General features: G+C 48.4%; 5 protein-coding genes across 9 annotated transcripts; 2 read left to right on the top strand and 3 right to left on the bottom strand.

Moving 5' to 3' along the window:
- Positions 1-163: 163 nt before the first annotated feature.
- On the bottom strand, positions 164-2,070 carry spi2 (Spi-2 proto-oncogene). Of its 3 annotated transcripts, XM_061268475.1 has the most exons (6): positions 1,651-2,068; positions 1,503-1,584; positions 1,367-1,440; positions 934-1,036; positions 643-716; positions 258-568 (listed from the first exon to the last, which is right to left on the bottom strand). In XM_061268475.1, the coding sequence occupies exons 1-6, from the start codon at positions 1,651-1,653 to the stop codon at positions 398-400; spliced, it is 507 nt and encodes a 168-aa protein (XP_061124459.1). In that variant the 5' UTR covers positions 1,654-2,068; the 3' UTR covers positions 258-397. The 3 variants fall into 3 exon arrangements, with proteins under 3 accessions (XP_061124460.1, XP_061124458.1, XP_061124459.1); XM_061268476.1 differs by lacking the exon at positions 643-716 and having other exon boundaries at positions 164-568; positions 1,367-1,429; positions 1,651-2,070; XM_061268474.1 differs by lacking the exon at positions 643-716 and having other exon boundaries at positions 164-568; positions 1,651-2,066.
- Positions 2,071-2,463: 393 nt separating this feature from the next.
- spic (Spi-C transcription factor (Spi-1/PU.1 related)) lies at positions 2,464-3,612 on the bottom strand. Of its 2 annotated transcripts, none has more exons than XM_061268468.1 (5): positions 3,498-3,612; positions 3,352-3,436; positions 3,175-3,281; positions 2,974-3,073; positions 2,464-2,900 (listed from the first exon to the last, which is right to left on the bottom strand). In XM_061268468.1, exons 1-5 carry the CDS (start codon positions 3,546-3,548, stop codon positions 2,464-2,466), a joined length of 780 nt encoding a protein of 259 aa, XP_061124452.1. In that variant the 5' UTR covers positions 3,549-3,612. The 2 variants fall into 2 exon arrangements, with proteins under 2 accessions (XP_061124452.1, XP_061124453.1); XM_061268469.1 differs by having other exon boundaries at positions 2,974-3,070.
- A 2,327-nt stretch (positions 3,613-5,939) lies between these two features.
- Positions 5,940-10,166, top strand: atp6v1e1b (ATPase H+ transporting V1 subunit E1b). Of its 2 annotated transcripts, none has more exons than XM_061268473.1 (10): positions 5,940-6,081; positions 7,837-7,901; positions 8,443-8,508; positions 8,582-8,691; positions 8,819-8,885; positions 8,944-9,033; positions 9,128-9,196; positions 9,270-9,364; positions 9,436-9,523; positions 9,753-10,166. In XM_061268473.1, the coding sequence occupies exons 2-10, from the start codon at positions 7,869-7,871 to the stop codon at positions 9,813-9,815; spliced, it is 681 nt and encodes a 226-aa protein (XP_061124457.1). In that variant the 5' UTR covers positions 5,940-6,081; positions 7,837-7,868; the 3' UTR covers positions 9,816-10,166. The 2 variants fall into 2 exon arrangements, with proteins under 2 accessions (XP_061124457.1, XP_061124456.1); XM_061268472.1 differs by lacking the exon at positions 5,940-6,081 and adding an exon at positions 7,592-7,734.
- On the top strand, positions 10,132-13,120 carry ada2b (adenosine deaminase 2b). Its single transcript, XM_061268464.1, has 10 exons — positions 10,132-10,370; positions 10,690-11,009; positions 11,075-11,294; positions 11,356-11,566; positions 11,640-11,767; positions 11,829-11,919; positions 11,985-12,093; positions 12,169-12,326; positions 12,410-12,612; positions 12,703-13,120. The coding sequence occupies exons 1-10, from the start codon at positions 10,132-10,134 to the stop codon at positions 12,788-12,790; spliced, it is 1,767 nt and encodes a 588-aa protein (XP_061124448.1). The 3' UTR covers positions 12,791-13,120.
- rad51ap1 (RAD51 associated protein 1) lies at positions 13,118-15,145 on the bottom strand. The gene is made up of 9 exons (XM_061268467.1): positions 14,897-15,145; positions 14,765-14,814; positions 14,318-14,423; positions 14,135-14,247; positions 14,006-14,071; positions 13,863-13,943; positions 13,651-13,800; positions 13,415-13,534; positions 13,118-13,347 (listed from the first exon to the last, which is right to left on the bottom strand). The coding sequence occupies exons 1-9, from the start codon at positions 14,911-14,913 to the stop codon at positions 13,220-13,222; spliced, it is 831 nt and encodes a 276-aa protein (XP_061124451.1). The 5' UTR covers positions 14,914-15,145; the 3' UTR covers positions 13,118-13,219.
- Positions 15,146-20,955: the final 5,810 nt, after the last annotated feature.

Below are 20,955 nucleotides of genomic sequence, written 5' to 3'. Positions count from 1 at the left end.
TGTGGATGCAAAGAGCTCAAAACCATTCGGTATTGTCGGCACTGCACCGAGAGTTCACATCACAGGGGTGATTGAGCCATGAGGTCACCGCAGAAGGTGAGGGAGGGAGGGGCGGGGGCGAGTACGGGTGCTCAGATGGACTCGAGTGACACCTTTTGGTTCAAGCAACAAATTGTTCTCTTTATTCGAGATGACGTAAAAACCCGACTTGATATGTATAATGTTCAACTCCGAAGATGTGTTCACGGCCCGCTTTGCGTTACAGTTACCCCCCGGCGATGCTTGTGCAGCAACATCAGCGTGTGCTGGCCAAACTGGTACGTGAGCTTCTGTTTCACCTTGACGATCTCGCCAGAGCGGGCGTAGTTCCTCAGAGCCCGAGACATCTTCTGGTAGGTCATGGGCCGCTTATTGCCTTTCCTCTGGCCCCACAGCGCCGCCAGCTGGTCTTTGTTGTGGGCGGAGAAGCGGAAGACGCCCGAGGACGACGGCACCCAGGACAAGCAGTGGGCCATGGCGGGGTCCTCCAGCATCTCGAAGAGGAAGTGATAAAGACGGACCTTCCTACCTGCGAGAAGCGGTCAGTGGCTTTTTTTTTAGATATTTTTCAAATCCCACCCAAGTTCTAAATACAAGCCAGACCTGAACCAGTTGCAGCTGAGGTTTGCCAGTATGCAAATGTGGTGGCCGGCGTGTGGCACACGCACAATAGATCCCTGACAATGTAACACCCACATTGACTGTTAATCATTTCCTCAAAAGCAACAATTCCCAGAAAATAACTCGCAGCATAGCAAACACTGCGGTTATCTAATAAATGGTAGAAGGAAAAAAAAGCGCTTGTATTGTTTACGATCTCTTTGCTCTGAGGCGACAAGCGCCCCGTGGCAATAACCGGAATAAGGTGAGCGAGGGGAAAAAAGGAGAACTCACCGCCGGCCGCCGCCGCCGAGGCCTGCTGTTTGCTTAATTGTCTGGTGGTCACGGGGGCAGCGGGCGTCTCGCACGGCATCGCCTCGGGGCCACCTGGGATGCTCTAGCGCAGGCAGGCAGACAAAATGACAAAAGTTGAAGCCAGCTTTTGACGCTCGGCGATTAATCGAGTTATTGGTTACATTTTTGGGATGTGAGCTTGAATCGACCTTAAAAAGGGCGCCTTTGAAAAGTCACATTCAATTAGCTGGGTAATTAACACCACGTGATGTTTCAATGTATTTTTTTTATGAAGTCATTTTTTTTAGTTCATACGAATTTTGAACATTTTTATATGTGCCGTTGTTGTTTTTTAAATGACAAATATTTTTGTATCACTACAGCAATATTTTAGCAAAACATACTTCAATCTTCAAATAGCGTAAAAGCTTACAGGTGGCTCCGAAGGCCTCCAGCATTGCTCCCGGGTTTGGTCGTCTACGGCGCTGGCGTCCTGCTGCACAGTCGCTGTCAAAGTCGACATTACATCAAATGTGAGGTCGCCAATGGCAACCACGCTGCTTTCTTACCATCGTCCGTGTTGTGCCTGTGGTACTCCTCCAGAAACTCTAAAATGACCTCCAAGTCCGACTGAGCCTCCTGGTAAGAATCCTGCAGGACATTTAAGAGTCAACGATTCGATATTTTGCGAGGGTAATGTGGCTTATCGCTCATTACCATCCCCGCCGGTCTAGTTGATCCGAATAAGGCGTCGAAAGTACGGCGGGGACGCCGTTCTTATACCCCCCCCCCCCCCAAAGGGAGCGTGGTGGAACCCGCCGCCAACAATGAGCTAGCTCCATGCCGCAGCAGAAGCGGCAGCCCGTCAAGAAAGGCTGACCACATCCTCCCCTCTGGGCCCCGATAAGGCCCCGTCTGGAGCCCGCCGCCACTCTGTCAGGAAAAAAACACTTGCGGCCATATTTTTCCTCACAGGATGTGTCGACAAAGTCACAACGGCCGTCTTTAAAAATGTCAGTCCCCAAAGCCCCTTTTGGTTGTCAACACAAAGTTTGGTCTACCATGAATAGGCCCCCCTCTCCCAAAAACAAATAAACGCCAGTCAGAAGGAAATTGAGGTTCTGAACATTTTATCTGAACAAACTGGTTCATCAAGTCTGTCAGGAACACAGCAGGTGACATTCATCGATGCCCTCAACAGCTCCTGTTCTGACAAATTTGAAGTGAAAAGAAGAGCACCAGTCGGCGATGGGACGTTTATTGAAAAGGACAAATAGTCAAACGTTCAAATACAACATGAAAACACGGGATTTTTTCCCTGATATTGTCATGCGCTCTTATGTGAAGACAAAATTGGCACGTTTGATTAAATTAGCCATCTGAGCCTTAACCTTTTTTGTTTTTCTTTTTTAAACAAAGGTGAAAACAACATCATAGAGTTTTATGGGTTGATTTGGATGAGGGGGAACATCAATTTGACAAACTTGGTCATGGTGTCCGCTTAAATCTGCAGGTAGAGTCTGAAGTATTTCAACAAAGCGCATCGAAAGCGCCCACATGCTCCAACTCCTGCGCCAGGCTCTGCGCGGCGTACCAACTCTGCCAGTCGGGTGCCGACGGGACGCAGTAGCTCTGTGCGGCCACCGGGCTAGGCAAAGTCCCGCCGGGCGCCCGTCCTGAGCCCAACCTGCGCAAGACCTCGGGGTTGAACTGGTAGGTGAGCTTGCGCCGCACCTTAACGATCTCGCCCGTGTGCCTGTAGTTGCGCAGCGCCCGGGCCATCTTCTGGTAGGTCATGGTCTTGCGGTTGCCCTTACGCTGGCCCCAGGACTCGGCCAAACGCTCCTTGTTCTTAGACACAAAGTGGAAGGTGCCGCTTGCGCCGTCACTCCACTGGATGGAGTCGCCCATGTCGGGGTCGTGGAGGGCCTCGTGGAGGTACTCGTACAGGCGCAGCTTCTTGCGACCTGCGTGACCAAAAAATGGAAGCTAGGGACCGGAACGTTTCTTTACCGGCGCCTCGCCATGTACAAAAGTCACCTCGGCCGTTCCTCTGCGCCGGCCGTTGGGACGAGTACAAGTCGTCGGCGGGTTCGCTTTGCATCGGCGGTACTACGGGCAACACCTGCGACCAAGTCTGCTGCCAAACCAATAATTGGACTCATATTCCCAATGAACCGATATGTATATTTATTGGTATTTTTTTAAAATATATTTTACAAGGCGCTATTTATGACTCACCGGCCCGGAGTCGTACCAGTCGCCACCGGGGGTCGCCGCCACGTCAGGGTGAGGGCCGACCAGGCAGTAAGACATCTGACACTGCTGAGTGTCGTAGTACGCGTACTCTGAGAAGGCATAAATCACTCAAAAAGCCTCCCAAAATATCCGCCAAAGAAATATGAAATGGCGGGATACCTGAGTCGTAGTGGCGATGAGAGGAATGCCGCCGGATAACGTCGATGGCATCCTGGAAGTGTTGCTCCATGTTGTCCAAGCAGTGCTGCGACGGCAAAGTTTTGATGGACCCGATTGATTCCAAGTGCATTGTTGTGTGCTCTCACCATCTCGTAGGAGTGAGCGTGGCCCCGGGGCGAGGAGATTCCAGCCCTCATCGGTGGACGCCGACCTCGGACAGGTAGCAAACATTTTCCGCTACCTGTCGGCTGGCATAAATAGTCGGGGGACGCTCGATTTAAATGCGTTAACGTCACACGCAGCCGTGATACACTTCTCTTTTTTTTTTTTCTTTTTTTTTTTTTTTCCTGTGCGTGTTGTCGGGAGGCAGAGATACAGTAGATACGCCAGTATCGAGATTAAGAGAGAGGAAAAAAAACCACAATGAATCTTTTTTTTGTGCTGGGAATCTGAGCCCCCCGATTGATCGGAAGTATTTTATCTTTTGTGCAACTGCCGCGAGTAAATTTGCATGACAACCTCAACCACGGCTGATCGCCATCGAATAAAAACCACAACATGACAGGTGGAGGGGAAAGCCACCGTTAGTTTTTTTTATTAAACAGCAAAATATGCACTGTGTCCTCCAAAAGTATCGGGACAGCAAGGTGAACTAATTTTTGCTGTATATGGGTTTCGGCTCAAAAGAAGAATATGAGACAAAAGTTTAAGATACCGACCGGATGAACATTCTTATTTGTTGTATTGCGCTAGTTCTTGTGCTAATCGATGTTAATGGTTAACACAACCCAATGTGTCAAACACACAACTCTTCAAATAAACACGTTTTTTTTTTGAGAAGTTCATTTAACTCTGGCGCCGCGTTTTAACTATCAACCGACTTGGCGCTCAAGTTCCCCTTTCGGGCCTGTTAAGTGGCCACCCGGATCTCAACCGTGTAAAAAAAAAAAGAAAAAAAAAGGAGGTGGAGGCCGCAGTCGAGTCGCCATATGATACATCATTGTGTTTACTCATTACAAAGTCGTCTCTTATTGTGCTCACACACCTTGCCTCATTGACTTGCAAATGTGTGTGTGTTAACTGTCACGGCTGATTACACAAAGAACCGCAAAGCTTCGCTCCCGATACTTGTTCACCGCTTTCCTGGTGGGGGGTTGCAGAGGGGGTTGAGGGCTCCGCCCCCATAAATAAGCCACCGCAATGTGTCAGGTGGCGGCTGAAGCGTGACGGCTGCGTGCAGGTGTTTTGGCGCCGTGTTGTTTTCTTTTTGGGAAAGTTGGCGCTCATTTCATCAGGGCAGGACACGAGAGAGTTCCCAGAGAAAAGCACCATTTTCTTTTTTTAATTGACACCACTGGTATCAATTTAATGAAACTGCGGTAGTTGGATTTGCAGGTGCGGTCTATTTTCTGGTGTGTTTGTGTGTGTGGTTTTTTTTGTCTCCCTCTTATCAATCCAAACAAAGAAGCGAGCGCAATCCTTCCTCTTCTTCTTTCAATAGCCGCTTGCACGATGGCACGGTCCGCACCATTGTTCTTCTTTCATATTTGTTACAGTCACCCGGTGTGAAAATGAAGAAGTGTGGCAAAGTCAATCTCAGAAAACCACACACACACACACACCCACAAAAAAAAAAAAAGCAGCATTATCTTTTCTTTCTTATGGAAAAGTTGAAGAGCAGCTCACTTGGGTGCATTCATAATGTGGCCAGCAGATGGCAGGAAAGAGCTGCTAATGTCCCTTTTGACTTTGGAAAGGAGACACGAGAATGCTGACTGGAGATATCATTTATTTAGATTTTGTTCTTTGAGCAAGCGTTCAACTCGTGTCAACACAATTCATCTTTGCCCATTGAAAAGAACAGAAATGTCATTTATAGGTGTGTCCCCCCTCGATAAAAACAACAAAACGTTTTTGTAAAGGGTTTCGGATTAAGCTCCATGATGGAGAGACACCAAAGGCACAAAAACAATCATTTCTCTTGTTGTTTGGTACTGTCGAGGCCATGAGCTCCGCCGTGAGCTGAGGTAGCAAAGCCTGGCCTTGACATGGGTGTCAGGTCCACAATAGGACACTCCCTCGAAAGCGATTAGAGAGTAGGGAATGAGTGAATGATTCCGAAGACAGACATTATGTCAATCCTTCTTTTCTTCTACTTCTTGCAGTAGGCCACGGCACAATACGCCATCACGCCCACCACGGCCACCAAAGCGGCGCCCCCGCACAGCAGCGCCGGCAGATCGGCGGGACTCGCCGCTTTGGAGTCCTCCTCCGAGGGATGATCTCGGGTGACCGCTGGCGGGAGGACGGATGAGGGAGGGAGCAGGCCCGGTGGGGCGTACGGGGGCTCTTCGGCGGCGACGGAGGGCGGCGGCGTGGAGGTGGCGGAGGGCGGCTCCAGACGGAAGACGGGCAACGACGTGAGCGGTCGTATTTGCTTGAACTCTTCCGACGACAGCTGGAGGTCCAACACGCTGGTCTGAAGCTCCTCATCTTCCTCTTCCTCCTCCAGGTGTACCATGTCGGAGTTGCTCTCCGCTGCAGCTCCTCCGTCGCTGCTGTCCAGGCTTTTGGCGTCCTCGCGGTCCGCGTCGCCCATGGTGGACCACGACTCAGCGAGCAGGCTCTCGCTCTGCCACGGTTCGGGGCTCGGGATGGCGGCAGCGGTGGACCCTTCGCCGGACTCGACTGGGGCGTTCCCCTCCAGGATGGCCACTGCAACGCAATCAGGTTAGCACACAAAGCTAAAACTCGAAATTTAAAAAAGTAGCATATCAATAAATTTAATTTGCTTAATTTAATAATAAAAAAAAGGCCGTTTTCAGGAGAATATTCCAAATTACAGCTCAAATAATATCACCTACCTCACACACAAACATGAATTTTAAATCCTGGGGAAATATCCGCTCGCTGCAGGGCTTATTTTAAGACATTGCTCCTTTTTAAAAGTTTCCATCATGCGCGTGCCTCCAACATGACACCAAGGTGACTCCACTTCACCCGGCGTGTCACGACTCCGACGCCGACCGTGGAAAGTATTCGCCCGCCGGCCGGCCCGAGCCCAGAATAGACGCGACTGTGTCGCCTCGTGTTTGCTAAGCATCGCAGCAAAATAAACATCACGCTTGAAAGGGGATTCATAATCATCACTTACCCTAGCTCATTAGCTATTGAGTCTATTGACTCAACTGCAGGTTGCTTATACAGTTTGACAAAATGTATTTTGGAATGAGAATAATCCCTAAAAATGACAATTGCATCAAATGTAAAGAATTAAATTGCCACATCTTTTTTTTTTTTTTTTGCTTCTGCTGTGTGCGCCTCCATCACCAGGGGGCAGTATACTACACACAGACACACAAAGAAGAGTTTCACAACTGTGAAGTCAGCTTCAGTAATAATCCCCCCACAGGCACACTTTGTGATCCTCCTTAACTTTACTTTAATTGGATTGCCATCGCTCCCATCCCGGCCGCAAAGAGTCACGATTCAAAAGTACATACTCGGTTCGGTTCACGTTACGCTAATAAAGAGGCTCGCGCGCTCATTCAAGTGCAAGGTTACCTACCGTCTGCCCTTGACCCATAGTGACCTTTTGTGTGTCCACACACAGCACACAAAGGACAATAGAGCGAAATGACATTTCTACTCACACAAAGGAAACACCAAGCATACCTGTATGTCGTCGGTGGTCTGGCAGACGTGTTGGAAGAGCAGAGTGCAGTGTCAATTAAGAAACAAAGTCACACCAGGCGAGCGGCATGCACGCTAGGTATCTGATGCACAAATAACACAATGTTCAAGCTCCCTCGCCCTCTCTCTCTCTCTCTCTCTCTCTCTCTCTCAACCCGCCCGCTCTTCCTTCCAAATCCATGACATAACACTTGGCCATGCATCTGCTATGGGTGACTCTGCAGGAGGGGGGGGGGGAAACTTGAATCATTAATCAGACTTTAACCTGGGTGTAAACAATAACAATTGTGAGTTAATGATAGAAATCCAGAGTTTCTTCTTGTACACATTTAAGTTGAAGATCCCTTCAGGATTGTGATAAAAGGATCTTTAAAATGTCTAGTATAAATTTGGTGTTTGATAATATCTTTGGATGCGATATATCATTTGTAATTTACTTAGCGTCTCATTAAGGCAACACAAATGACCGGTTTATTTCTTTTCATTTCAAAACAAACTTTTGATTCATTTATCGACGCGATAGAAACGTCACTCTCCCATTCCCGCCCCCCTTGCGCCTGATTGGCCATAAAACAGGAAGTCGTCACGTGACTTTGCCAGTCAGCTGACCGTCCATTTGTATTGAAGACGTCTCTTTCGAGTCACGACCGCTTGGATTAGCTCAATTGTTGTCCACCGCACATTTTTCGGGTGAATTAAAATGTCGCTCGATTGTAGCGCTAGAGTTGTGTGTTATACAGTGCTGCATTTTAATGAGGTTTTATTGACATTTGTGTGTTCGTTGAATGGCAGGCCCGAGCTAGCAAGCAGCAGCAGTAGCGACCATGGCGCTCAGCGATGCCGACGTTCAGAAGCAGGTAACCTCGATTTTTTTTATTTTATTTTGAAAATGATATCTTTCACAAACACATTATTTTGCGAAGAACACCGTTATAATTCTTTTTGGTGTGTTTACTCCGGTGTTTTGTTTGCCGCTAGCCTCCCGCTCAATGACATTGAGGTAGCTCCTGGAGGTTAATGATAAAATGAATAAAAACATGAGCGTGTTTTCCTGTTTTTGTGTGTTTGTGTGTGTGTGGGCGTGTTGTATTGTTATTAAACGTAGACTGATGAAGTCATCTTGACCAGTGATCACATGACAATCACATGACAGGCCAGATGAGGAACTGCTGTGTATAAACAGTACAAGAGGAAATGTATAAGTTAATGTGGAATTTTAAAGCTGACACTCTGACGACTGTTCACGATCAGTGACTGAAATGGACGCAAACATTCTTCACACTTGTGAGAAAAGCAGCCACTTCACAGCCCGGAAGTCACGAAATATTTCGGTCGTCCAATCAAACACTATTAAAATGAATGATAAAATGGCCTTGGTTTTCCCCTTCATATCTGCAGATCAAGCACATGATGGCCTTCATTGAGCAGGAGGCCAATGAGAAGGCGGAGGAGATTGACGCCAAGGTATGGATGGATGGATGACTCTTTCCTTGCTGGTAAAATAAACGTAGCCACTTGCGTCCGTCTCCCCCTGCAGGCCGAGGAGGAGTTCAACATCGAGAAGGGCCGCCTGGTGCAAACGCAGCGTCTGAAGATCATGGAATACTACGAGAAGAAGGAGAAGCAGATCGAGCAGCAGAAGAAAATGTGAGCGCTGCTGGCACGGTGCCTTTCCCCGTGATTGCGTTTAGGCACAATGGCCCACTGTGTGACAACAATGGCCACGTAGGAGGCTAAACCGAGCCAACGTGTGTGTCATTTGTCTCCTTAACAGCCAAATGTCCAACCTGATGAACCAGGCCCGCCTCAAGGTCCTCAAGGCCCGGGACGACATGATCGCGGTAAGCCGCGTGCTCGTCAGTGACGCCGAATTGTGTTTTAACCGTCCGTAACTTTCAGGAAATGCTGAACGAGGCCCGTCAGCGGCTCGCCAACGTGGCGCGAGACCCGGCCAGGTACGCCGCGCTGATCGACGGCCTGATCCTGCAGGTTAGCCAGCGCTTGACATCCGCAAGGAGCGATTGCGGGCCTGGCTCCCGATGTCACACATCCAACCTATACACGGTCCACTTTGTTTCCTCAGGGTTTGTATCAGCTGCTTGAGTCCAAAGTGACCATCCGATGTCGTAAGCAAGACATCCAGATGGTGCAGGTGAGTCTTTGCTCTTCCGGTTCCTCTCCGGAAATGACATCATCGCATCGCCGCACCTCTCGTCGGTTTGCAGGCCTCCATCCAAAGAAACATCCCCATCTACAAGGCGTCCGTGAAGAACAACCTGGAGGTCCGCATCGACCAGGACAACTTCCTCGCTGCCGACATGTGAGTGGCGCTGCGGTGCTTTTTGGGGCTTTCCTCGCATGAAGCAAATAACAAACGGAGCCGTTCGACAGCTCCGGAGGCATCGAGCTATACAACGGAGACGGCAAAATCAAAGTGTCCAACACGCTGGAGAGCAGACTGGACCTCTTGGCTCAGCAGGTAACAAGCAAACAACAAGCTGCACTCATTTTTCAGCAACATCAAGTGAATTTGATTATATTTTTGAATTAATCGAATTGTTTTTTTGTCAGACTGACTGTCTCCCCTCCACGCACACACAATTATTTTATTTCCCCCGTTTTGTCTCATGATCTTGTGATATTGATCATTTTCCATCAGAGCTGCCAAACAATCCGTCGTTTGTCCGTGTTTGTCGCCTTGTCCGCAGATGATGCCCGACGTCCGAGTGGCCCTTTTCGGCGCCAACCCCAACCGCAAGTTCATGGATTGAGAAGCTCCGCCCCCTTGTTTCTCTATTGCGTTCCTTTTCTATTGTTTTGGGTCACATTCCTGCGAAAAGGGGTGCTTTGTCGCCGTTATTAGTAGTAGTGTGTGTGATTGCGTGTGCGTGTGTATGTATGTGTGTTGGTGTTGCTGCATTCCTCCGTGCATGAAGGAAGGCCGCCGTTACATGAGAGCAGGGACGGACGGCGGGGTGACCGTCATGACGTAAGTTAGAATGCTAAAGGACTTTAATTTATTCTTCCACCGTCTGGATATGAGCTGTTCCGTCTAAACGCTGTGTGTGAACATGTCACGTGCTGTAAATGTACAATAAGATAATAAACTCTATGAACGGTAATACTACGTCCACGTCATGCGTTTCCTCGCAGCCCGCGCACACACACTCGTCATTCATGCCGGGCTCGTTAGTTAATCACATGCTGTTTGTCAGACAAAAATGCCTCTACTGGGCCCAGTGTTTTGCTGACTTGTTAGGCAGGGACAGACGGACGGGACAAGCGCAGTCGTGCGAGAAGACGGCAGAGCGGACGCATCGCTTCTTGTGAGTACTTTGACTTTTTTAACGTTGCCTTTTCATGCTGCTTGTCTGTCTTGTGTGTACTGTGATGTCATTGACAAGGAATGTCACCAAAATCCCCCTTCCAAAAAAAAAACATTTTGGGCTAAAGGGAAACTTTTTATTTTTTGTTCATTTTTTGGGCGGCACAAACAACTAAGATGATCCTTTATGGGAAAAAACATCTGATTTGGATAAGAAATTGAATCTGCTTTTGTGACCATGTGGTTGTCATGGTAACTGTGTACAACTCAAACACTCGTCAGTCTGGTCAATTGTAGCTCTTCTGACACTTTTCTAATAGTGAACAGCGCCTCCCAGTGGCTTCCGAGGGCATGGCCGCCTCCCTCCTCAGCGCAGCAGTGTCCCTCCTGTGCTTAGCGGCGGCGTTGGGAATGCTCGACCCGAGCCGGCGGGACCTGCTGATGCGCCAGGAGGCGTCCAGACAGACGGGCGGCGGTGTGGCGCTAACGCCGGCCGAGCGGCGCTTGGATGACCAGCTTCGGCGGCTGAAGGAGCGCGAGATGGCGGCTGAGCCCTTCCCGCCCGCCGTCCATTTCTTCAAGGCCAGGAGCCTCATTCGTGACAGTCCCGTCTTCAAGCTGCTGCAGAACATGCCCAAAGGTGACCCGGCCGGGGTGCCGAGCAACGATGTCGTGCGACCGAGAGCTAACGCGAGCCACCCGCAGGCGGCGCCCTGCACATCCACAGCTCGTCCCTGGTGAGCGCCGAGTGGCTGGTGAAGAACGCCACGTACCGGCCGCACTGCTACGCCTGCTTCACGTGGGACAACTCGGTCCGCTTCGTCTTCTCTCTGCGCCGGCCGTACCCGCGCTGGGACTGCTTCTACTGGCAGCTTCTCAGCACGCTCCGAGCCAAGGTGGCCGATGCCGACGCCTTCGACCGCAGGTAGCGCCCGGCACGCTCGCGCCTCAACTTTACTACTTGCTAATATTGGATCGCTTTCAAGCTTGATGAGCCAGCTCACATTGGTCACCGACGACCCGGACGGCGACTACCCGGACGAGGACGCCGTGTGGAACAAGTTTGAGAGCGCCTTCATTGCCAGCGCCGGGCTGGTTGGCCACGCCCCCGTCCTGAGAGATTACCTCCCGCAGGGCTTGCTCGAGCTGCACCGAGACAACATCATGTATCTGGAACTGCGCAGCGGCCTCTCCAGGGTCTGTCTCAGCATTGGTGGAGAATATGACGAGCAGGAACGGCACACGATGTTTTTGTCGCGTCTCCTTCCAGACGTACGAGCTGGACGGCACCGTCCACGACAAGACGTGGACGCTGAGGACATTTCGAAACATCACCAGGAAGTTTGTGGCCGACCATCCCGATTTTCTGGGCGCTCGCCTCATCGTAGCCGTGCACAGGTGGGCGCGCGCTCCAACGCGTTCGTTGCTATCCGCCGCTCAAACCGCCGACCGCCTGCAGGTCATCGAGCTTCTCTGTGGTGAAGGCGGCCGTGGAGGAGGCGGTAGCTCTGCGCAGGGACTTCCCCGACGTGGTGGCAGGATTTGACCTGGTAGCCATTGAGCTTTTCTGCTGTAGCCATGTAACACGGAGGGTAGCTCTCGTCTTGTGCGGCAGGTTGGCCGGGAGGACAGCGGGAGGCCACTTTGGTACTTCAGGGACGCTCTTACGCTGCCGGACCGGCTGGGCGTCGCGCTGCCCTTCTTCTTTCACGCGGGAGAAACCGGTAGGTTCCCCCCCCCCCCCCATTCATTACAAAGTTCAATGACTTGATCAGATTTACATGCGTGTTGTTCGGCAGACAAGGAAGGCACGGAGGCCGATCAGAACATCCTGGACGCCCTGCTGTTCAACACCAGCCGGATCGGGCACGGCTACGCTCTGGCGCAGCACCCTCTCGCCAAGGAGATCTCCAGAGTGAGCAATGTGGCGGTGGAGGTGTGCCCCATCTCCAATCAGGTCCAGTACGCCGAGCGGCCTTTGTGTTTTTTTAATTGTCCCTCTATTTGTGTTCTAACCAGCTTTGCAAACATGTCCAGCAGGTCCTGAAGCTGGTCTCGGACATGCGCAACCACCCGGCGGCGGTGCTGATGTCGGAGGGCCACCCCATGGTGATCAGCTCGGACGACCCGTCCATGTTCGGCACATCGGGCTTGTCCTACGACTTCTACCAGGCCTTTGTGGGTATCGGCGGCCTGAAGGCCAACGTGGGCACACTTAAGGAACTGGCGCTCAATTCTATCAGGTGACGCCACCGCACGTCAGATCGCAGGCGGTCATTTCTTTGGAGGTCGGCGCCGTCGCGCTAACAACGGTTTCCTTGCGGCTCTCGTAGGTACAGTTCGCTGCCGGCGGAGCTCAAGGACGCCGGCCAGGCCGCGTGGCAGAAGAAATGGGACGCTTTTGTTTCGGCTCACTCCTGAGAGCCCAGTGGAACCTTTTGGACCACTTGATGGACAGCACCACACTTTTGCCTGAACTTAGTCACGCCCGAGTGATGAACTTTTTTTACCCATCGTGTAACCAACCTCCAGCAAGACATAAAACGAATAAAAAGGACACCACGTTGACTGGCTGATTGGACCTTCAATCCTGATTAGTGACCACCAGAAGGCGCCAGCTGCCACAACTTCAAATACAATCTTAATAGTTGATCAATGGAAAGTTTCTAGCACTGGTTCATCCTTAAATGGTATTTATTGTTTTTATGTTTGAGAACACTTTGAACTGGTAAAAATACACTGACCAAGTAACTTTTGTCTTTGACTTTTATTTTCAAAGAAAAAACAATTTTGTTGATTTCAAAAGAATATTTACATGCGTTTTGGGACTTAAACTTGTTCCCTCTGTGGTCAGGTGGCGGCGCTGCCGGGGTGCAGCGGCTTGACTCGGACACGTCGGGACAGTCCCAGGCGAAGACCCTGACCGAGAGACCTTGCGGTGGGACTCTGGGATGAAGGAGGACTTTTTCCAATTTGACCTGCAAGGTGTGGCAGAAAATTCAGAACTTCTTTTTTCTTCCGTATGCTTGGAGCAATTTTAATAACCTGGTGGGTTCCATTTCGGAATCCTGGCTCCCGTCGGACTGACGGAGACTGGCGGTTTGGACACGGCGGGTTTCAGCATCGGGGGGCTTCTCGGCGTGGGCGTTGAGGGTGCCGCGCATGCTGAAAAGACATGTTAAAGTAAGACCACAATTAAAGTGGTTTTCTTGCCACCCTTGTTTGCCATCTTAATGTGGAGGAACCATGTCACCCTGTTGTAAATCGAAAGTTAGTGGAACCTGTTCTGGGTTGCGCTTTGAGCTTGGGCGGCCGTCTTTCGCCGTCGGGACGCTTGTGAGGCTTGCGCTGGTCGCGCTGTTGCTTTTTCTGGCGCTTGCTCTTCACCGTGAACTCCTCGTCCTCACTGAGGTCCTCCTCACTCGCCGGATCTGAAACAGCAGTTGCGTTAAGACGAATAAACGCGCAATGGAGGAAGGGAGGGGGGGGCTACCTGGCGTCGGTTTGGGCTCATAGTCGTTGTCGTCATCCTGTGGGCATCTCCTTTGCTTCTCGTTGGAGATTTCATCCAAACCTAAGGAAAAACTGAATTGAGCGACTTTGTTTTAAAAAAAAAAAAAAAAAAGGTGAATTTACCCAGAAGTGACGCGTCCACGCTGCAGTTGGATCGGTGCAGGGTAGCGGGGTCTGTGTTCTCATCAGCTGTAGATCACAATGACATTTGGTTGGAGTTTTTATGATTTTCAGTCACACATTGGATCCCACCTTGACCAGCAGGAGGCACTTGTGTCCTCCCTTCCGTGTTGCTGCTATCTAGCAAAGACAGCGTAATCGCCGCCTCCAGATCCCGAGACAGCAGCTTTTCGTCTGGAGCTTTTCTGGAAAACATTTTTAGAGTCATGCAACTGCAAGGTTTGTACTTGGCGTCCATTTTGTCTCCTGCTTTACCTGCTTTGGTGGATCTCCTGGGTGGCCTTTTGGCTTGATGTGTTGTGGTGCTCCTGTTGTTTGAGCTTCTTGCCGGGTGGGGGTTTCACGCTCACAAAATCTTCGTCTGACATTTAAAGAGTAAAGTTTAATTGTACTGTTGTTTGTTGATGTGAAATTTGTGCCATGGCTCAAAAATTAACAAACATGAATTGCATTACTCATTTTGTCCACACGAGGGAACCAAAGTCACGGGTGCCAACGATTCAAATCAATATTGTACTGCATTGAATATTGATGTTCACAAGATTTAACACATTTTACAATCATTTTCGTGATTTGTGTTCATGCTAACGCTTTTTTTGCGCTTAATCTGTGTGCAGTTAATCTAGCGTCCGGCTAATCCATATGTGTCGGATACATACAACACGCGTCTACATTACGTCCTATTGTCACTATTTGGCCCACCGTCGTAGGCAACGTCCATCGACTCGAAGTAATTGACGTTCTTGGTCTTCCTGCAAGCAAGAGAAAGTCAAAGACGTTTGCGTGGCATGCAAAGGAAGCCCTGCACAACTGGCGCACAAAGTGTCGACAAACCTCGCCGGTCGGTCCATTTGACGAAACGAAAGCAAAAGCAAGCTCGATTGAGATTACATGCGTCGACTCAAGTCTTCAATGCAGCCAGACGGCCTTTGAATAATCCTTTTTGCGCTTTTGTTGTCAATTTGATTTTTGAAGCTTCCCCGCCAGAAGGGAGGAATGACGAAAAGCCAAATCCGGTTTGTTGGCCACTAACTTTCGAGTAGGCCTGCCTGGCTCCCTGCCAGTGGTGTGCATTCCAGTTCTTTTAGGTGAGTCGAATCCTTAGAATCAGTTTACTCAGAAGATCCGTTCAAACGAATCGTTCAACGAATCCCACCCCACACGCACACACACGGATACAGCTTTTTTAAATTTATTTTTTATTTACACCCAGTGGAAACAATCCAACTCAAAAGAACGAATCTTTTCAGTGAACGAAAGTGAACGAATCACTTCCGAAAATGTTTTCAGTTCATATGATTTCAACCAGTAGGTGTCGGTAATGCCCATTGAAGCTAGTGACATCTCGCCGTAAAACAAAACGAAGAAGAAAATATGAATTGCATTTCCCGAACGAATCTGTGAGTGATTCGCAATGCCAGTTCATCGCGAGAACGGATCAGTGAGGGAACGAATCGTCAAAGGGGCACCTGCCTGCTTTCCTTTTTTTCCTTCCCGTGCATCAACGGATCAGTTAGTGAAGGTGTTGCGTCTCCCTCCTGGCGTGAACTCTGTAAAGTTACGGAAAGAAAGAACGGCTAAGCTTATTGCATGAAACGATGGGCCATTATGCAAAAATGGAGAAAATATGCGTCTCTTTGTAGTTTGTAAATAACGTGTATGCATATATTCGCCTAAATATTGTTATTCAATATGTACTGCAATTTTACACTGGATTGCTGGTTTGAAATGTATTCTTAATATTTTTAATAAACATTTGTTAAAACTTGTCTGGTGTTTTTTTTTCTTGGTTTTATATTCGCTAATTAAAACTTTATATGATAATATGTGTAAGTACAGCTTATGGACACTTCAATAGGTACACATCACGAGGGAAATAAATAAATACAGGGTAAAATGCACAATATTAGTGCATACTTACACCTGGGATCGATCCAGGTACCCAACGAGTAAGAACCCGTGACAATAACCAGTCGGCTACTTCTACCTGAGTCGTATCATTCGTCTGTACTCTTTTGTACTAATGATGTGCATTCCAGTTCTCAAGTGAACTGAATCTTTAAAATCGCTTGTGTGTTTAACGAGGGTCACTTTGAAAACAATTGGAATGCGGCCCCGAGGACTAGAGCTTGACACCTGTGACCTTTGACCATGATATTTCCCTAATAAAGTGGCCTGTTATTAGGTACACTTGAAAACGGCACCGTACCTAATGAAGTGTCCGTGTCATTCCCTCGTTAAGCGCACCCTCGTGAAAAGTTTTAGCCACTACAGAACGTGAAAGGAGCTAAAAGTTTTCACGCAGGTGCGCTTAACGAGGCTCACTTGGAAAACATGTTGGAACGCGGCCCCCGAGGACTAGAGCTTGACACCTGTGACCTTTGACCATGCTATTTCCCTAACAAAATGGCCTGTTATTAGGGACACTTGAAAATAGGTGTACCTAATAACTTGATGCATTTTTTTTGTACGTGTCAAGAATGTGTAATTTACTACTTGCTCTTTATTTGGGGGGACAGCAACACACATTACACAATGTAAAACACATGTGCGTATTGTCATATAAAGCAGTTAACCAAATGTCAACTTTTTGTTTTCATGCCCAAAAAAATAAAAACAAGGAATACAAGCTCTAACAGGTTTTTAATGTTTATTAAAATAATAACAAAAGTAAATATCAAGCCAGCAATCTAATGTGAAATTGCAGTAGATATACATACACATATTGTCATATAAAGCAGTTAACCAAATGTCTGATTTTTGTTTTGATTGGCGAATATAAAAACAAGGAATAAAACACCAGACAAGTTTTAACAAATGTTTATTAAAAATAATAATAGTAAAAGTACATTTCAAACCAGCAATCCAATGTGAAATTTCAGTAGATATATTGGATAACATGACGTCAGCAATAAAACAGTTTTGACCATGATTTGAAGGACCGAAACAGTAATAGAATCCTCAACTATACGGGGTGCGCGCCCTCTGCGGGAAACATGATGTACTGCACCCACTCCACTAATTTCTATGACCCATGTCACCCACTATCTAATTCACCTGTGCAACCCTCGAATAACTCAAAGCACATATTAAATTAGCTTTACAATATAATATTACGTCTCACTACACTTGTCGACCTTATTCTAGTCACCAAAAGCGTAATACTACATTGTAAAAAAAAAAGAAGGACCTTTGGAAAATATGTTGGCGTCGAGATGTACAGGTAGACGACCGACCGGCAGCCAACGTGGCAGTTTGGACAGCAGCTTTTGCGTGGAAAGCACACAAAACAACATGCAGGTAAGCCACCTTTGTTGATATTGTTCTACGATAGCGAGCAACAAACCAACTCGAGGACTTGTATTAAAAACAGTTCCTCTTAAGTCGTCTAAGTGCGTAGTTTTGGGAGCCGTCGGGGAGGACGCCAGCGTCTGTCTACCTGCTGCACAGTGCGAGCCAATGGACTAGTGATGGCCGGTGAGTGTAGGATTCGTTCAAAAGAACGAATTGTTTCAGTGAACGAGAGCGAACGAATCACTTCCTCAAGTGATTCTTCGTTCTTTTTTTCAGACATTTGGTGAACTGCTTCCTATGACAATATGTTTATATATGCGTTTGACGTTGTTACATGAGTTGGTGTCCCGCAAAATAACAAATGTCGGCATTACGTTTTTCTTTTATATCAACCACATTCGGTATAACAACACCATCAACGACAAGCCAACAAATACAAAATGAAAACATCAATGTCCTCCTTTTCAATCGACTAGGTATAATGAAATAGACAAAATTCAAGTTGATCAATATCAGTACAAGTTTACTACGACAGGCACGTCCGCGAAAGGCTCTCGGAAGACTCGCTAAAAAAGCCAAATTAGTCTTTGAAACGCAGGCTTGTTCTCGAAAAGTCCGTTTGCAAATATGTGGCAAAATGTCAATAGTCTATTAGTGTGAAGAGCGCTCGGTACCAAACGGTGATAAAACAAGCGCTCGCTTTCCTGTCGATGAGAAGGTCTTTCATGTTGTTCCGCTGATGGCGCTTTAATAATGAAAGCGCTCATTTAAAGCTGATTGCGCCTTCAAGAGCCCATGGAATGTGATACCCATTGATCGTTCCACATTGCGTATTAAAGAGTGTGTGGTCATGGCTTGCATATTGATCGGCCGGCGCATAATGCGGCGAGATCCGCCCTTCTGCGTTAAATATTTGATTGATGAAGAGGTGAAGATAACGCAAGGAGCTACTTGATTAGGTACACGCTGTAAACGAGGGTCGAATCGAAAGGTAATGTCCGCTTGTCTGTGGGTGAGTTTCACCAGATCGAGGGAGCCATTTTCAGAGATCGATTGTCATCGATCGGTAATGACTGCTTGAGTTTCAAGGCCCGCCCGTCCGTCCTGGTCCACTTGCAACCGTTGTGTTTCACTGGAGAGATTTCGAGCATCTTGTCATGTTTGGGATGGACACATTAGTTGGTGGACTTGTAATGGCTACTTTTGGCTTCCATGGAATGGATGGATTCCATGGACTCATCATGTCTGCTCGTGACTTTTGCTCAATTCATTTCCAGGCCTCGTGCAGGGGGCCTTTGGAGAGCGATCGCATGCTACAGTACGAGTATCTATCGACTCGTCATGTCTGCTTCAGTTGTCAGTTGCACCTAATAGAGGGCTACCAAATGGCAATAAAACGAGCGTCCTTATCGCCACTGATGCAGCGTCCAAATATGCAAAGAGGAAGAAAAAAAAAAGCGCAGAGTAAGGCGTCTTGCTCATCACGGCGACACATTGTGCCTCGGTCATGTTTAATAGATAATTCCCACTCGGCTGAATATTGAATGTGCGGCGGGGGCGGCGATGTGATTTTAATCGACACCCTCTCACGGCCTCCTCGACTCCCGTTTTTTGTTTTCCATCTTTCAAATCCAAGTCACGCCACGGGGTTGCAAAGGACACGCTCGTTTAGTGAGGAGTCTTGTTTTGCACATGGATTGCCATTTTAGATGGAGGTAAAATGTTGCAGTAACCTTTCAAGACCACCGGTTGGCACTGTGGTGCGAAAAGTCCAATTCACTTACGACAAACTGGTGATTGATTCAAATGTGAAACTAATAGAATACTGATAATAAATCAGAAATCTTACAAGTTTTGCATTCCAAATAACTATGAAAAAAAAGCTCAAATTTCTCTTCTTCCCTATAGACACACACAGCTGCCGCACTCGGGATCATTTCCCCTCTTTCTTCCTCCCCTTTCCTTCCTCCCTTTTCATTCCCATCCAGATCTCCAAAAAGACAAGAAGCAGATTTACTTTTTCGAGAGGAGGAGAGATGCTAGCACGCTAACGACACATGCTAACCTCTTTGTGCGGCGTCTAAATGTAGAAACATTGAATCGTCAAATGTTTCAAATGAAGGCAAACGGATTTCAAACTAACGTGAGCCGTTTCAGAAGCAACGCATCATGTGTGTCTTCATTCAAGTGGAGAGTTTTGTTCGCTCCTCGCTGTTAACGAGATGCTCATCGGAGCCAGGCTGCTGCGTTAGTCTTATGAAAATTTCACGAGGCTAACTCGCACTAAAGCTGTCATCTTTATTTATTCCCCGCAAGTTTTTTTGTTTCGACGAGGGTTTCTTCTTGTTCGCCGGAGGAGCTCGTGGCCGTGCCGCCTCTTGAAAAGAAGCGATAAAACGTTGCTCTTATCTGCCGCCCTGCAATCTGCAGACACTGCAGGCCTCCGCCTCCTCCTCCTCCCTTTTCTTCCTTCTTTTTCCTCCTTCCTTTTTCACGGGCGCCTGAAAAGAAGGCACGACACGCAAATCATAAGGTCCAAATCACATTGGACGTGAACATTGAAATGTTGCCTAGCGCCGTTGATGGAATGTTCGCTGTGGCTTTCATAACGCGCCAAACAAGGTGTCGTGATTTAATGGCGCGTTCAGAGTCGAATGCTTCGTGCGGCGACGCAGCGCCACGGGAAAGCCCGTTTTCAACTTGTTCCAAATTGCCCTTCGTAGTTCTCATCGCGATAATAATGACATTCTTAAAATCCCTCAAAAGAGTCAGCACAACGGAACGAACTGAGCCTAAAATGGCCGCTTACCTATGTTTTTCTGAGACTTTTGTGTAGCATCCCTTTTGGTATCGGTAGCGTGGTATCGGAGCAGTTCCCCTGTTGTTTAGGCTTCAAGGGTGGAATTTTCCAAATAGCCTTTGTTGCTCTGTGTAGGTCACTCAGTCCTCATCAATAAGTCCAATCAGCTGTTCAATATTTTGACAAGCAGCAGATCTCGCTGCGTGTCGTGCTGGTGCAGGAACAAATTGGCCAGCGTGTTCCACTTGAGGCGCCCAAGGCAAGGCCGCCGTCTCGCCTGGCTTTTCGGCCGCCGGCCTCACGCCCAAAGGGGCCTGCCTCTCTCCCTTCATCGGGTAAGACGGCCAGTAAGAGACCAGGTGTGTGTGTTTGTGTGTGTGTGTGTGTGTGTGTGTTCCTACAGGGAGTGATAAAAGCGCATCATTTGTTTGATAAACGAGCCGGGTAGCGCAGTGTCGACGTGAGTGGAGGCCGCTTAAATGACACAAGAGGGAGGTAACCCAATCTCCTGCCTGTTAAGAGCTTCTCGCTGACATGAGCAGTTTTTTTTTTGGGTGGTCTCGCAGCAAAGGGACAATTGGAGCAACACGGTCTGCTTTCTTTTCCGTGCTAATTGTGCCTCTGCCGGAAGGTCGCGTCTCATCGACGGTCGGCTCGCGTCGGCATCGACTCTCCGAGCGACACGCCGGGCGGGGGTTCTAAAAAGTGGTTGATTGTTTGGAATCGCGGCGAGGTGACGCGTGGCGATGGCGGCTGACATTTTGATGGATGGCGCTGAAAAACAAATCAGCCCGTATTG

This window comes from Syngnathus typhle, linkage group LG21, assembly GCF_033458585.1.
Source record: "Syngnathus typhle isolate RoL2023-S1 ecotype Sweden linkage group LG21, RoL_Styp_1.0, whole genome shotgun sequence".
Taxonomy (NCBI): Eukaryota; Metazoa; Chordata; class Actinopteri; order Syngnathiformes; family Syngnathidae; genus Syngnathus; species Syngnathus typhle.
This window is presented reverse-complemented; position numbering and strand designations above follow the sequence as displayed.

Excerpts from the sequence above, each read along its gene's own strand:
- ada2b (XM_061268464.1), top strand. The coding sequence starts at position 10,132 with ATGTACAATAAGATAATAAACTCTATGAACGGTAATACTACGTCCACG. Across the intron at positions 11,295-11,355 it reads GCCGACGCCTTCGACCGCAG|CTTGATGAGCCAGCTCACAT; the intron begins GTAGCGCCCGGC and ends ATCGCTTTCAAG. Across the intron at positions 12,327-12,409 it reads TGTGCCCCATCTCCAATCAG|GTCCTGAAGCTGGTCTCGGA; the intron begins GTCCAGTACGCC and ends CATGTCCAGCAG.
- spi2 (XM_061268474.1), bottom strand. Across the intron at positions 1,441-1,502 it reads CAGGCACAACACGGACGATG|CGACTGTGCAGCAGGACGCC; the intron begins GTAAGAAAGCAG and ends CGACTTTGACAG. Across the intron at positions 569-933 it reads CTCGGCGGCGGCGGCCGGCG|GTAGGAAGGTCCGTCTTTAT; the intron begins GTGAGTTCTCCT and ends CGCTTCTCGCAG.
- atp6v1e1b (XM_061268473.1), top strand. The coding sequence starts at position 7,869 with ATGGCGCTCAGCGATGCCGACGTTCAGAAGCAG. Across the intron at positions 9,197-9,269 it reads AAGACATCCAGATGGTGCAG|GCCTCCATCCAAAGAAACAT; the intron begins GTGAGTCTTTGC and ends GTCGGTTTGCAG. Across the intron at positions 9,365-9,435 it reads AACTTCCTCGCTGCCGACAT|CTCCGGAGGCATCGAGCTAT; the intron begins GTGAGTGGCGCT and ends GCCGTTCGACAG.
- rad51ap1 (XM_061268467.1), bottom strand. Across the intron at positions 14,424-14,764 it reads GATGGACGTTGCCTACGACG|ACGAAGATTTTGTGAGCGTG; the intron begins GTGGGCCAAATA and ends TTTAAATGTCAG. Across the intron at positions 13,348-13,414 it reads TCCGAAATGGAACCCACCAG|GTCAAATTGGAAAAAGTCCT; the intron begins GTTATTAAAATT and ends CACACCTTGCAG.
- spic (XM_061268468.1), bottom strand. The coding sequence starts at position 3,548 with ATGAGGGCTGGAATCTCCTCGCCCCGGGGCCACGCTCACTCCTACGAG. Across the intron at positions 3,074-3,174 it reads ACTGGTACGACTCCGGGCCG|CAGACTTGGTCGCAGGTGTT; the intron begins GTGAGTCATAAA and ends TTGGTTTGGCAG. Across the intron at positions 2,901-2,973 it reads GGCGCAGAGGAACGGCCGAG|GTCGCAAGAAGCTGCGCCTG; the intron begins GTGACTTTTGTA and ends TTGGTCACGCAG.